This window comes from Paroedura picta, chromosome 4, assembly GCF_049243985.1.
Source record: "Paroedura picta isolate Pp20150507F chromosome 4, Ppicta_v3.0, whole genome shotgun sequence".
NCBI classification, from domain to species: Eukaryota; Metazoa; Chordata; class Lepidosauria; order Squamata; family Gekkonidae; genus Paroedura; species Paroedura picta.
In genome coordinates this window covers 59,218,041-59,232,342 of record NC_135372.1, presented here as the reverse complement: position 1 = coordinate 59,232,342, position 14,302 = coordinate 59,218,041, and the positions used below count along the sequence as shown (strand labels likewise).

General features: G+C 40.4%; 1 protein-coding gene across 1 annotated transcript in view; it reads left to right on the top strand.

Annotated features, from left to right (window-relative positions):
• Window positions 1-14,302, top strand: part of RPAP2 (RNA polymerase II associated protein 2) — a 49,468-nt gene that overhangs the window by 13,652 nt on the left and 21,514 nt on the right. The window contains exons 8-11 of the mRNA XM_077333014.1: window positions 1,465-2,365; window positions 2,763-2,857; window positions 4,010-4,090; window positions 14,129-14,197. Of these exons, the coding sequence (XP_077189129.1) occupies window positions 1,465-2,365; window positions 2,763-2,857; window positions 4,010-4,090; window positions 14,129-14,197 (1,146 nt within the window). The remainder of the gene's footprint in view (window positions 1-1,464; window positions 2,366-2,762; window positions 2,858-4,009; window positions 4,091-14,128; window positions 14,198-14,302) is intronic.

Sequence of the window (14,302 nt, the reverse complement as noted above, 5' to 3'; positions counted from 1 at the left end):
TAGCATTAATAAAGAGCTTTAATTATTCAGAATACATCATACATTATCTTACTGTACACTTTACAAGGACTAACTATTGTTGGCCCCATGTTACACATTGGGACCTGTGAGAGAGAGGCTTGACTAAACCATCTAGTAAGTTTCCAGCAGAGTTAATATTTGAACCATGCACCTCCTGGATTGCAGCTCCTACAAAACACTTCTATTCAGAGTTACTTGAGTCCAAGCCTGTTGCATATTTGTGTTGTTTTCTTCAGACATGCGTGTATTGACTTACACAAACCTTAATTATCGTAGGTACCTATCCTGACAAGGGGTGTGCATTTGGCTAATCCAAGCCAAAAATACCTTATCAGTATTCGAGAGTATTAATTGCTATTTTTCCAGCTACCAAAATGGCCAAGTATATTCAGGGCTTTTTTGGATGGCCAGAGTTGGTGAATTGTCATCTTGCAGAAGACATTTAAAGAGACTGAGATCTCTTTAAATGTCTTGAATTCTGATGGACTGGAGAAAGCATTTAAAGGGATTAAGATCCCTTTAAGTGCCCTGGATTCCAAGTTCACCCCAAGCTATGACTTGGTTGCAGGGAGTGGAGAAAGCTTTTAATAGGACTTGAGATCCTTTTAAATGACATGGAGCTAAAAAACAAATAGCATTATCAAATATTTACCAAGCCTAAATACTATACTGGCATTGGAATTTGAGAATATCAGGAAATACCAATATTTTTCAGGTTCATTATACCCAAACCTGAAAAATACAGGGTTTCTTTTTTGGTTTGTTTTATGCACCCCTAATCCTGACCCTTTGGAACAGACCGTGTCAGAAATTTAGTTAAATCCAGTTACAGTATAAATCAGGAGTTCAAATTTTGTTGAGCCCACGAAGAATGGTGTGGGTGTTTGAGAACAGGCATGTCATCTTTAACATGTGGTTCCAGCTTCCTTGAGTGAATTTATTTATTTATTTATTTATTTATTTATTTATTTATTTATTTATTTATTTATTATTACTTTGACTTGTATCCCACTACTCTTTGTGGACTTGTGGCGGGTTACACGAAAACAGATTGCAGAAGACATTTAAAGAGACTGAGATCTCTTTAAATGTCTCGAATTCTGATGGACTGGAGAAAGCATTTAAAGGGACTAAGATCCCTTTAAGTGCCCTGGATTCCGAGTTTACCCCAAGCTATGACCAGTAAAATCAATGATAAGTCCCCCAATATCATAAAACCTGTAAAATGGTGGCATAATCCCAAGTCCTCTCCAATCTACAGGCAAGCATCACAGGTATAGGTTCACAGAGTGGTATAGTGTTGGCCAGAGGACAGGCCCCAGTTCTCCCTGAAATTAAGATTACAAATTGTCAATTTGTAAGGTTAATGTAGATTTGAAAATTGTATTGCCATACAAATTCTGTGTGTATCTGTTAATGACTCCCATAATCATCTGTTAACAGTGGCCACTCGGGAAAAGAAGTAAAATTCCTCACTGAAGCAATTACAACCTCTGATGTTGAAGCTCCTAGCCCAGCACCAATCCAAGGGGATTTGGATACAGAGACTGAGAGCAGCAGTGATGCTGAGCAAGAATTTGTTTCTTTTGTTCTAGCAGACAATTTATCTGGTGCAAAGAAACTGGAGCATCAGGTGCCCAGAAAAAGTACACTCAAAGAGAAGCATGTTGAGATAGTGGGTGTCAAGCCTAGCAATACGGGGGATGCAGCTAATCATGCTGCAGAGCAGTTAAGTAAATGCAAATTAGGTGCCCCAGAAGAAAAACATGGTGTTCCAGAAATAAGTGATATTTCCCCTGAAACCAGGGACAAAACAGAAGGCTGGGAAGGTAAGTCTAGTGATTCATCTGTGGTTTTCCTGGGCATGAGCAAAAATGGGGCAGAACAATTTAAAAGGTTGCTTGCCAAATCAAAACAGCCCATTTGTCGTAAACTAAAAGGCCCAGCTGACCCTCTTGTCACTAAACACAGCTTGCTGGAAGGGCTCCAGCAAACATTTACCGAATGGAGGACTGAGGAGACACTGAAACTTCTCCACAGCTACAGCTCTGTGGCCACACAGGAACCCCCAGTCAGCATCAAGCAAGAAGAACGTGATGAGGATGGTTTTGATGCTCAGAATGATTCCACTTCTGAAAGAGACTTGGAACTTTGCTTGGACCTGTCTTTTCCTGGCAAGGAGTCCAGGACAGCAGCAGCTGAACCTTTGCCAAGCTTTGAAAAATTAAGGGAAGACACAGCCCTGTTAGAGTTGAGGGTAAAAGAATTTTATGAAGGAAAGGTAACTTTGGCGGAAGAAGGTTTGACGATGCTACCGAGAGGGGACCAGCACCATAACTATAAGGTAATTGAATGGATTAATTGCATTGAATGGATTAATTGCAAAACCATCTCCCCCCCAAAAACTCCCCCCCCAAAAAATTGCTATTTTAATGAGTTATAAAGCGATGTGGGTCCAGAGTATGAACTGAACCATGATGCAAAACTCATCACAAATTTTGCCCTATTCATGGTTAATGAACTAAAGTTTGTGATGTCTATCGTCATTAACTTCCATGAAGGTTTAAAGCAGTTTGTGGTGGTTCATTAATAAATCAGAAAGCAGGTGTTAAAGGGACTCTGAGTTCCTTTAACCCCCTGCTTTCTGTTTCTCAGGAAAACAGCAAAGATAGCTGAGCAGCAGGGAGTGTCTGTTCCTTGATGCTCAGCTGTATCATGTTAAGTTTTTTTTTCTTACACAGGATTTTCAGCAGTGGACCACTGCCTTTCCTCATGTAGATTCTAATGCTCAACATCAAATTCGAAGGAGGATTGTTCTTGAAAAGCTGCAGAAAGTGTGAGTATATTTTCCACTTGCATTTCTCAAATACAAGCTGAATAGCTAAATACAGTTGGTGCAGAAGAGATTTTGCCCTTGAAACAGGAGACACCATGACCCTTTATGCACTGGGAACTTCACTGCCCCAGCTCCTGTGCAGAACCACAAATTCGGGGCAGATGAGGTGCATCAGGCCAAATGCTCCCCCACGTGGGTGCAGGAAGAGGTGGGGCAACCTGCCACGACTAAAACTCCAGCCTGCAGCCCGGCATGAAACCTCCAGTACATAAACAGTCTGTGTGTGGTTGCGCACTGCTCCCACCCAAAACTTCCTAACAGGTTTTCCTCTTCCTTCATGCCGATTTTGCCTCCTTGGAGATGAGATATCTGTCAGCACCCCTTTGAGAGATCAAGATGCTTCTTGTGCCAGCTGCTGCCCAAACACAATCCAGCCTTCCTGGTGAAGAATGGCCCTTGCCAGCCTTTCTGTGAAAGGGGAGCACTGATGGTCAAACCCCAACATACAGCTGGTCAAGGTGGTGAAGAGTTTCAGTATAATTGGTGATACAGCTCTCTGAAGAATTGCACTGATGCCCAGACCAACTGCCCTTTGTGTTCCAGCTCTCAACAGAATTATGGCAAGAACACCACCCAAATAAAAGAGCAGCATCGTTTGTTTATAGATCTGGGTTAGAAAACCAGGGTTAGCCCAGGGTTAGCCAAACTTTCAAATTGTGATTTGGTCTGAAACTTCACTGTCCTTTATGCTGTACAGAAACAGTAGTAAACTTGTAGCCAGGACAGGTCACATGGTATTTTCAGTCTATTTTCCTGAGCCTGCAACAAGCTTTAGCTTTAGCTATAAAAGTCCTCACAAATTAAAGTAAAAGATATGCCTTTGGAACTGGGTCAGTGAGTTTGTGTATGCACATTAAGGTTTCTGGATAACCAAAGAATGATGTGAACAGATCTTGGGCCAATTACTGGATAGTTCAGCTTCCTCGCTCTCTACAGTCTTAAGGGTTGATCAGGTTTACTTGGAAACCTGAGTTTCACTGAAAGCTCATCAAAACTTGAGGCGATAGATTATTAATGCCAAGTGGCTAGATTCTAGCTTGAAGACAGAATATTTGCTGGTAACAAAGACATCTAATTTTGCTTTCTTTTCAGATTGCCCAGTGTTTTGGGACCTCTCCAGATTCCCCTTGGTGATGTTTTCAGTGAACTTAAAAATCTTGTTCAAACTTTTGCGTAAGTACAAAAGACTGTCAGACATTTGAATTAGTTGAGTTAATGCTAGTTGAAGGCAGGCTAGGGTACAGCTGTATCACCTGTTATAACAATTAGAGATCTAAAATTTCAAGAAATGTTGTAGCCCCGAAAAAAACAGACATTTTGGGAAATCTGAAATAGATGCAACACTTACGGTACTTTCTCATCCAACCTAAAGGTATTCCCTCCTTCAACATCATAAAATATACAAAATATAAAGCCTTATTTTGTTATGAACAAAATTGTAAATATACCCAATACTGAAGCAAGAGAGATCTATAACCTAATCCGCTGTATGCTAACTTGGCAAGTTTTATTTACTCAAAAGAAAAAAATGGGATTTTTGTTTTCCTCAAATTTCCCAGTTTTTCCTCATAGTAAAATTACCAAAAAGAGTATTTTTAATTATACTTTGTGAATAAAACTTTGCCTTAAAAACATGTTATTAATGTGAAACAATAATCATGGGAGTTTTCTTCAAGATATCCATTGGAACTTTTCCAAAACTTGTTCGTTTATTTATACTTATATTTATTATCATGGTTTACATCCATTTAAAACTCCATATAAAACAATACCCAGCCAGATTTTAAAATGTCCCGGATGGTGGAAAAACACTATTTACAAGATACTCCTTCATTCCCGCCCACCCCATGCACAACTGTTGGCCCTTCAGGCGGTAGCTTCTGAGAGTATCCAGGCCAACAGCTTTTCCATAGGCCCGTGTGTGGAGGGAGCCTATTTATTTATACATACATTCATACATGCATACATACTGCCGTTCTCAGCACAGCTGGGTCACACAGCCATATTTTTAGTGAGCAAAACCCTGTTTTAAAATGCATTTTTCTCAATTCATAATGGAAAACTCAAGTGTTTTTGTGCTTTGTAAAATTTTGCAATTTTCCAATCAGAAAATTGAGAAAATTACTTTACACACTTGTTCCATTTCCCCCCCTAAGCCTTCATATCTCTAGTAAAAGCTTGCATAAAGATATATTAGAATCCCAGTGTTATTCTACCTAAGCCAGGGTTCCTAAAACCTGAACCTGGCTGATATTAATTTACAAGTACAGCCATAGAGTTTCCAACCTCCGGTTGGTGACTGGAGATCTGCTGTTACAAGTAATTTCCAGGTGACAGAAATCAGTTCACTTTTGATTCTAAGGCATTATATTCCAAGTTCTCCCCCCCCCCCAACCCAGCTCTTCTCAGGCTCCACACACAGAATCTCCAGGTATTTCCCAACCCAGAGCTGCCAATCCTATATAACGTCAGTTAAATATTACATTGAATGCATAAGCTATAAAATCATCAGAATTCATGTGTTGCATTGTATGTAACTTTGTAGAGCATTATCTGGTGTGTTTTGGGGTGAGGCTTCCTAAATATTTCATTAAAAACAAAACAAGCTTCTAGTCTTCTGGTTCTGGAGCCGTAGGAATCGGGATTGGTTAGGTCCAATTCCAAGAGTCAGAAAGTAAATATTCTTTGCTGCTGGCTTTCTTGGCCACACCCCAGGTCCTTATCTGTGTAGAAGAATATGCACCACGCCTAAATGAATACAAGTGTGATTGAGCAGTCCAGTTTCAGAGCTTGCAGGGTTTTAAGGTTCAGATCTTTCTAATGTAAAGATCTAAACAGGAATGGCTGAAATGTTTTTGAACAATGGTTCTATTTTATTAAACATCCGTCCAAGGGACCTGAAGTGTTCTTAATAGGCAGGCAGGGTAGAAGTCATAACAATAAAAAGCATGTTTATGGCAATAAACATAGTTTGTGTTCTTGTTGCATGAACAGGTCACATGTGACAATGTATCCAGCATCTTACAGTGACAAAATTTAGAAATCTGATGTTCAGATGAATTTGGAATCTTCCCTTCTGCCCTATTTAGTCCTCTTACCACTCATGTATTATTACTGTAGCTGTCTGATGTTACTGAGAAATCAGTGTGATCCTTACAACACTTTGGTGGTGGGAGTAAGCCCCACTGAACAGATCATAGCAGGGCTCTGAGTAGGCCAGTTTAGGGTTGTTAAGAAAACAACCCTAAACTGGTCTACTCAGAGCCCTGCTATGATCTGTTCAATGGGGCTTACTCCCACCAAAGTGTTGTAAGGATCACACTGATTTCTTGGGCTTAGTTCTGTGCCCTGTTCTATCCCTCTCTTTCTGGACTGCTAAGGACTAGGCAAGCAAGAGCTGGTCAAGAGGACTTGGGAGAAGTCTTTAGAGTTCTGAAGCCAGCCCATAAAGCCATTGTATGCATACCATGGGGAATCAGGAAAGGTAAACTCAAAGGGTCATAAGGAAACAAAAGTTTATTAAATCAAGAATAGGATTGAGTGGCTTGGGGCTTTTGATGACCCTTAACAGCCTATTAACCTAGACAGTATTAACTATCATCGAGGCACTATTAATTGATTCATTAAAACATTCGTATCCTGGCATTCCCCTTAGTTCATGGTGGCATACAATAATAGTTAAAGCATCCCCAGCTAGCACCAAAGGTAAAATAACAAGCCTGAAATCCTTCCCTTCTTGAAAGATGCTGGCATTTAAACCCCCTCAGAATCTTGGCAAACAGGCAAGTCTTGCAGCACCTCCTGGAGGTCTCCCGGAAGGAGAGCCCCTCACCTCTTCAAGGAGCCCATTGCATAGAGCGAGAGCCATGATGGAAAACGCTTGGGCTCTGGTCCATCCCACATGGACCACCTTAAGATGGCTGCCTGATGACTATAATTCGTGTACACTACAGGCATATGTGAAATGTATATTGAGGCGAAAGGTTCTTTGCTTGCCTTTATAAGAACAGTAGGCAAAGATAAAGGCTGTATCATTCGTTTTATTTGGCTTCATGCAGTTGTAACACTGCCCAGTGTCCTGACCCCTTCTCCCAAGCTTTCATTTTTTAAAGCTGTCCATGCAATGTTACGTCTGTGCTGGCGTATTTATTTACCATGGTCAGCTCCTTTACATCCCTGAGAACTGGGTTTGCAAATCTCTATTCAGAGTTAAGAGAGAAATGCAATGAGGAACTGTGGTTAGTTCCAGAACTGAGGAGGAGGAAAGAGCATGCAAGTATGTGTGGCACTTCTGATTTGTGTTCTGCTTGTACTGATCTCAGTTTATACGGATACATGACTCTTTCTGGTCCTGCTAGTAAGCATGCTTTCCTATGGATGCGGTCAAGGACTAGCAGCAGCAATTTCAAACATACTTTGAGCACAAATGACTAATCAGCTGGGTCAGCAAGCCTTTCTCACTTGGCCTTACTATACACAGCATGCTATATTCATTTGTTTAATTCCCTTCATTTATAACCTGCCTTTCTTGCTGAGACTTGAGGTACATTATAATATGTTAAAGAATATAATAAAAAACTGATAATACATATAATAAACCATGCAACGAAGATTTTCTCCGATGTGCAAAGGATATGTGAAAGTTCTAAATCAGGAAATCTTCAGCCTTGACAAGGTGCACGAGGAGTGAGCAAGGAGGGAGTGTGTGGGGGTAACACCAGCCTCTGATTTGTTTGCAGAGTCTGAATGAACCTGTCTTGTCCAGAGGCATAATGATTTGGTGTGCTGTCATTTTAATCAAAACTGGTTATGAAATAAATCTAAAATTCGAAGAGCTTATGAGATAGAAAACTCAGTTACAACCAGGGATACCCACCTCCAGGTGGGACCTGGGGATCCCTCAGAATTTCAGCTTATCTCCAAGCTACAGAGATCAGTTCCCCTGGATAAAATGGTTGCTTTGGAAGGTGTGTTCTGTGTCATTGAACTCGACTGAGGCTCTTGTCCTCCCCAGGCTCCATTCCCAAATCTCCAGGAGTTTCCCAGCCTGGATTTGGCACCCCTGTCTCCCACATCCCCCACTAGTGGCCAGGGGTGACCTGGCAACTCTAGGTGATGATGTTAGCCATTCAGTCATGTCCTACTTTTGGTGATCCTATGGCTCAACTGTCACCATATTTTTCAATCTCGCACTGATTCTTTTAGTTGAGTAATGCTCTGGACAGTGTCCATTTTGATTGTATCTAACTACCGTTTGGATTTCCAAATGGCTTTTGCCAAGGTACTTCACCAAAGGCTTCGTGGCAAAAGCTTAGCAGTCATGGAATTAGAGGACAAGGTCCTGTTATGGATTAAAATTTGGTTAAGCAGGGAGCAGAGATTAGAAATAAGTCAACAGTTCTCTCAGTAGAGCTGAGTAAGCAGCAGGCTTCCACAAAAATCAGTATTGGGACTTGTACTGTCATTTGTTCCCACACATGATTTGGAATTGGTGGGTAAGTAGTGTAGTGGTCAGGTTTGTAGTTGGTATCAGATTTTTCAGGTTGGTGAAATCCCGGGTGGATTGTGAGGAGCTAAAAAGGATCTAGTTAAATTGGATGAATAGGCAAAAACAAGGCGAATGAAGTTCAGTGCTGGTAAGCACACTGGAACAAAAATCCTAGTCCTAACTTTAAATATATTAAGAAGAAGAAGAGTTGGTTCTTATATGCTGTTTTTCTCTACCCGAAGGAGTCTCAAAGCGGTTTACAATCACCTTTCCTTTCCCCACAACAGACACCCTGTGAGGTGGGTGAGGCTGAGAGAGCCCTGATATCACTGCCCAGTCAGAACAGCTTAATTAGTGCTGTGGTGAGCCCAAGGTTACCCAGCATATGGGGGAGTGCAGAATCGAACCCGGCATGCCAGATTAGAAGTCCACACCCATAACCACTACACCAAGCTGAAAGAGAACTCTTTTTCCACCTCCTAAAACTCTAGAACTTGAACGCATCCAATTAGGTTGATGGGTAGTAGATTCAGAATGCATAAAAGGATATAATAATATAATGATATAATAATTTGTTCAATAAGTAATTCAGGTGTGGAATTCACTGCTAGAGGATGTAGTGATAGCATCAGGCATAGATGGCTCTAAGGGGGATTAGTCAGCTTCATGGAGATTGGTCTGTCAATGGCAGCTAACTGTGGTGAATAAAAGTAACCTCCGTGTTCAGAGTCAGTAAACCTGTGCAACCTTGTGTTAGGAGGCAATATCTGATAGCTGTGATACATTATATAAATGAATAGCAGTAGAGAAAATAATCATTAGATAATGTATTTTCTTTTAATTTAGTTTGGTATGCTGGTAAAGACCATTTGGATTAAGAATTGGAGGAAAACTCTGTTGCAAAAGACCGGAGCACATGGTCACTGCAGGAGGGGTTGTGGTTTATGTTTGTTTTTTTTCCTAAAGGGAAAAGAGCATGTTATGAAGAGAGAAACAGCAATTTTCAGCTCCATTGGTTCTTAAAGGAACACTTGCAGTTCAGCCTATGCTGCTCACCATTTTATTCAGTCACCACTGCTGGGAAATACACTGAAGAGTCCTCTGGAGACATTTTAGAACAGTTATAGTTCTTCCTAAGCAAAGTCCCCCAGTGCCTGTAAGCTTTCGTTAGGAAAACGGAGATGTCAAATAATCTCCAGAGTCACCTGAGGCATTCGGTTAAGAGGGGGGGGGGGGAATAATGTAGAAATCCTGGTTAAATGATGTTGGCAAGTGTGATTTAAGAAAAAAACAACCCTGAGCTTTTAGTTCATTGTTAAATTGATTTTATGGTATTCTTAGTTTATTCATATTTGTGGGAATGGTTCTTCATATATATAAACAATATATATAATATATATAATACGTATGTGTGTGTCTGCATGTAAACATATACATGTATTCACACTTGATCTTTCTATCTGCTCCTAACCTGAGGAAAGTTTTACAATCTGCTCCTAACCTGAGGAAAGTTTTATTAATATCATTTTAGAATGCTCTCTTCGTTATGTGTACTTTTATGCCTTGTTTTTAAATATGCCTTGGCTTCTTTTTACTAGCACATGTTTGTTAATCTATTCTTATTTATTCTACTGGCTTGATTTGTTTTGTTTTGGGATTTGGTTTGTGGACTTCTTTCTCTTGTCTTCATTGGCTTTGTTTTGTTATTTTTGTTGTGAGCTGCCTGAAACAGTTCTGGAGAGGCAGCATACCTAAATAAATATCATTTTCTTCCTATTAAAAACACTTAAGGATTATCACTAAGATTTTAATGTTATAGAAAATGCCATTGTCACTTTGAATAGTCCGCCAGACTAACCCAGCACACCTTTGATTGGAAATAATCTGAGGGGCTTTTCGGTACAAATCAAGGGTTATATTTGGGATTTAAATCAGGTAGAAAGATACATGAGGGTACACAAGCTTTAATATTTTGTATTTAAAACATAAAGGAGACTATTTCTACAAATTTGGGGAAACACCCATATTTGCAGATAAATCTAATCTAAAAACACACATTTAAAATTAATGTGTTTAAGTCCTGCCCGCTTACTGAAGAGGGCCCTGCCACTGTGGGAGGAGACGGAGCAGATAGGTAGCTGGGGGAGCCTCTGCCACTGCTGCTTCTGGGGGGCGGAGAGAAGAGGTGGGTGGCTGGGAGAGCATTTGCCATGGCAATGGAGGAGAAGCAGCTGGTAGCAGGAGAAGCAGCTTTTAAAACTTTCTCCCAGCTTCTAATCAGTCAAACTTCAGGGAGAAACAGTGATGGGTGTGTGTGTGTGAGGAGGATCCTTGGTGTAGTGGTTAGGAGTGCGGACTTCTAATCGGGTGAGCCAGGTTTGATTCCCCACTGGGTGACCTTGGGGGTGACCCCAGCTGGGTGACATTGGGCTCGCCACAGCACATTCCTTATTCTCACCACATGACCATTACCTTCATCATCCAGTATTTATTGACTATCATGTCCTTTTTTAATGTACAAAGCCATACTTTCTCTTTACTGACTCTTGCAGGTCTTTTTAAACAACTCTTATCCCAGTCATGAGAATTATCCCACCAAGTCTTCATAATAACTATTAAGTCATATCCCTGCATCTGGATTAGAAATTCAAGCTCCTACTGCTTATTCCCCAAATGGGGATATGGACTAGCAGTGTTTGTATACTAAGAGTCACACCTCTGAGCCTGACACACTCCATATATCATCATTTTGAGCTCTCCATTAGCCTCTCAGATGTCTCCCCATTGCCTCCCTCTAAGTTCACAGCCTCCCCAGCCAATGGCTTTGTTTCCCTTCAGCATTCTTTAGCTTTATGAATTCCCCAGATTTTCAGTCCATTTGTGTTTTTTACAAAGAGAAATGTTCAAGAACCTCATGAACCTTCTGAATATGAGCTCTGATGGTTGTGTCTGTGAACACCCTGCTATCTTGTTTTGCATATGCATGCAAATGTATGTTGTGGGGGATAATTGTCAACTTGCTTAGAGCAACCTAACCTGAAAAATTCAATTTCTCTAGGTGATGGCATGGATTACAAAGGTCTGTCTGTTGTATTTAAGGACACACAGCAGATTCAGAAAAATATGGGGAATCTGTAACAGGAGTAATCATTATTTATTCCTTTCTGTCTGCTTTCTTTATGTTAAATCCATCAACCACACTGTGCAGCCCAAAGGGGAGTTCTGTCATCTCAAACAACCATTATTTCCATCCTTGGTGACAACCTGAAAACACTTAATGGGCTTTCCACTCAAGCTAATAGCTGTGTTTTAGAAATGGAGAATTTTCTTCTCTGAATTTTTCATTGGCATAGAAAATACAAATGGGCTGAGGAAATTTTCTTTAAACAGAATTGTTTTTTTCCCCTCCTTGTATCATTCCTTGAAAAATAATGACTTTTCTTTTTCCTCCAACAGTAGCATTTTAGACAGGCAAAGACCTAGAACTAATGAACCATTTCTCCATGGGACACACTTGACCATTTTCTGAAAGCTCTTTTGAAGCCTTAGTGTTGACACACACCTTGTTAGTAGAAGTGACTGCCCTTTCTCTACTCCTTATATTATTACAAAAGCCATCACGCCTGTAGGTTGCTTGTTCCATTCGGAAATGGCTTCTTCTGTACCACTGCACAGGTGATGAACTTGCTCTGGGATAGCTGTTGGAAGGTTTCTGACTGTAGAGCCCTGCCAGCGCCTGTCAGTCCAGTGACTCTGTTGTCTGCTTGGCACAATTCCATTGAGCAGGTTATTGGTGTCTTCTGGCAGTCTCCATTGTAAGTAGCATATTAATGGCAACAACTAGTGTTGAGACCTTGCCAATCAATACTGACATTGAAAGTTAATTGACACAAAATAAACTGCATCTCTTGGTTTATGTACAAGAATGATGCCTTTTTTGTACCCTGATCAATAATGGCTTCTTGTAGGGCATTGAAACAAAGCTGCTGCTCTCTGAGCTGCTTGACAGAGGCCTCCCCTGTGATTTTGGAGCTGTCTCTTCAATTCTGTCTCATCAAGACAGATTAACTGGAAGGTTACATATGAATTGCCTGTCAGGATGATTCTGTCAGGCATTCCTAAGTGTTTATCGCTGTCATCAGTATTGAATCTAGACCTTCAGCCTTTGTCTGGTTTCTGATTCAAACAACAAGAAAATAAGCGATATTGCAGGTGTTCATTCTGCTGTGCACAGAGGACATTTTCCTACCTTGTTCTTTATGAACCTGTTCTAAAGAGGCTCTATCCACCTAAGTTCAGTTGAACTTACGGCTTAATAGATACATGTAGGATTGCAGCCGTTATGGATGTTATTAAATGTCTTCATAATGGAGTCATTGATTTCATTAAAGGACGGTGAATCAAGAATCTCATAGGGGTAGTAAGTTTTATTGGATAGAGTTGAAGATTTTTCAAACTTTTGTTATAATACTATAACACTGCACTCTCCACATAGATTAGCAGCCATTTATTCAGAACTGTGGGAAAGAATCAAAGGAAAGACAGAAAGGTAGTTCAAATAACCTGAAGCCATGAGCTTAAATAGAATGTTTGGGTTTTTAAAAATGTGTTTTTCAGCTGTGGATAGATAAGCATGTATTATGCACTCTAACCCCAGATATTGTTGTTTGTGCACTGCATTTCTGTGCTTTCTTGGCTATAAATGTGACTTCATGGGGTAGACACATGTCTCTAGTCAGCCATGTTGCCAATTGTGTATAATTCATGCGAATATGTTCAGCATCGAAAGAGCCCTATAGCTGACTTTTGTATGTGCAATGCATTTGAGATAGAGGGTTCTGGTTTCAGGCTCTCTTTGTGCTACACAGGGTATTTTGAAATCTAGATATTAACATTTTGGGGCAGTCTAGGGGACCAGTTAGAACCTAATCTACTTCCATTGTAATCTCTGCATTTGATCACAATTTTTTCCGTGGTGCTATGGGTTTTCCTGACCAGGAGTCTATTCCATCTGCATGATGAACAGAATAAAGGCTCACCTTCAATCTATATTACTCAGTTAACATTCTAAAAGACTCTCTATTCATTATCAGGCTTCAGCATCACTGACAGCCACGAGTTAACCTGAAATCTGTTTCTTAATAGAAGAGAAGCTGCTAGCAGCAGGGCTTTGAAACTGAGTTGTCCACCTGACTTCCTTTAGATAGCACTAAATATACATTCTTTGTCTTTTACCCCTCTTGTCAAGGTTCTGCCATTCAATCTTTCTGCAGTCAGGTAAAAAGGGAAAGGATGAGTCTTATTCTGTGATATCACCATGACTGTTTATGCAGTGGAGGTTTCATGCCAGGCTGCAGGCTGGAGTTTTAGACGTGGCAGGTGCCCCACCTATTCCTGCACCCATATGGGGAAGCATTCGGCCTGGCCCCTATTTGTGTTCCTGCATGGAAGCTGGGGTAGTGAAATTCCCAGTGCATAAACGGTCCATGTGACAACCCAGTTTCACTGTCAGTTTCCTAGAGGGAGTTATATTATAGAATTTTATCTCTGTAAAATTTTCTGTATGAATGCTTCAGAAGAGCGAAAACATGGATACGAAAACATGGATACACCATGTTGCACTCTAGAAATACTTGCGTAAAAATAAACATTTGAATGGTATTATTCTGGTCTTTGAGAGTCATACAATTGCCAATGTTAACTTTCCTTTCTGTGTTTTTCAGGTTATCAAATAAAAATATTATTCACAAAACTCCAGAATGGACCCTTATCGCCCTTGTGCTATTATCTGTGTAAGTACAACTAATGGAATTCACTAACTTCTCAATATATGTAACATTTGTTGAGCTGTTGGAATTAAAATGAGCATAATTATTCTGAAGAATATGCAGTTGAGT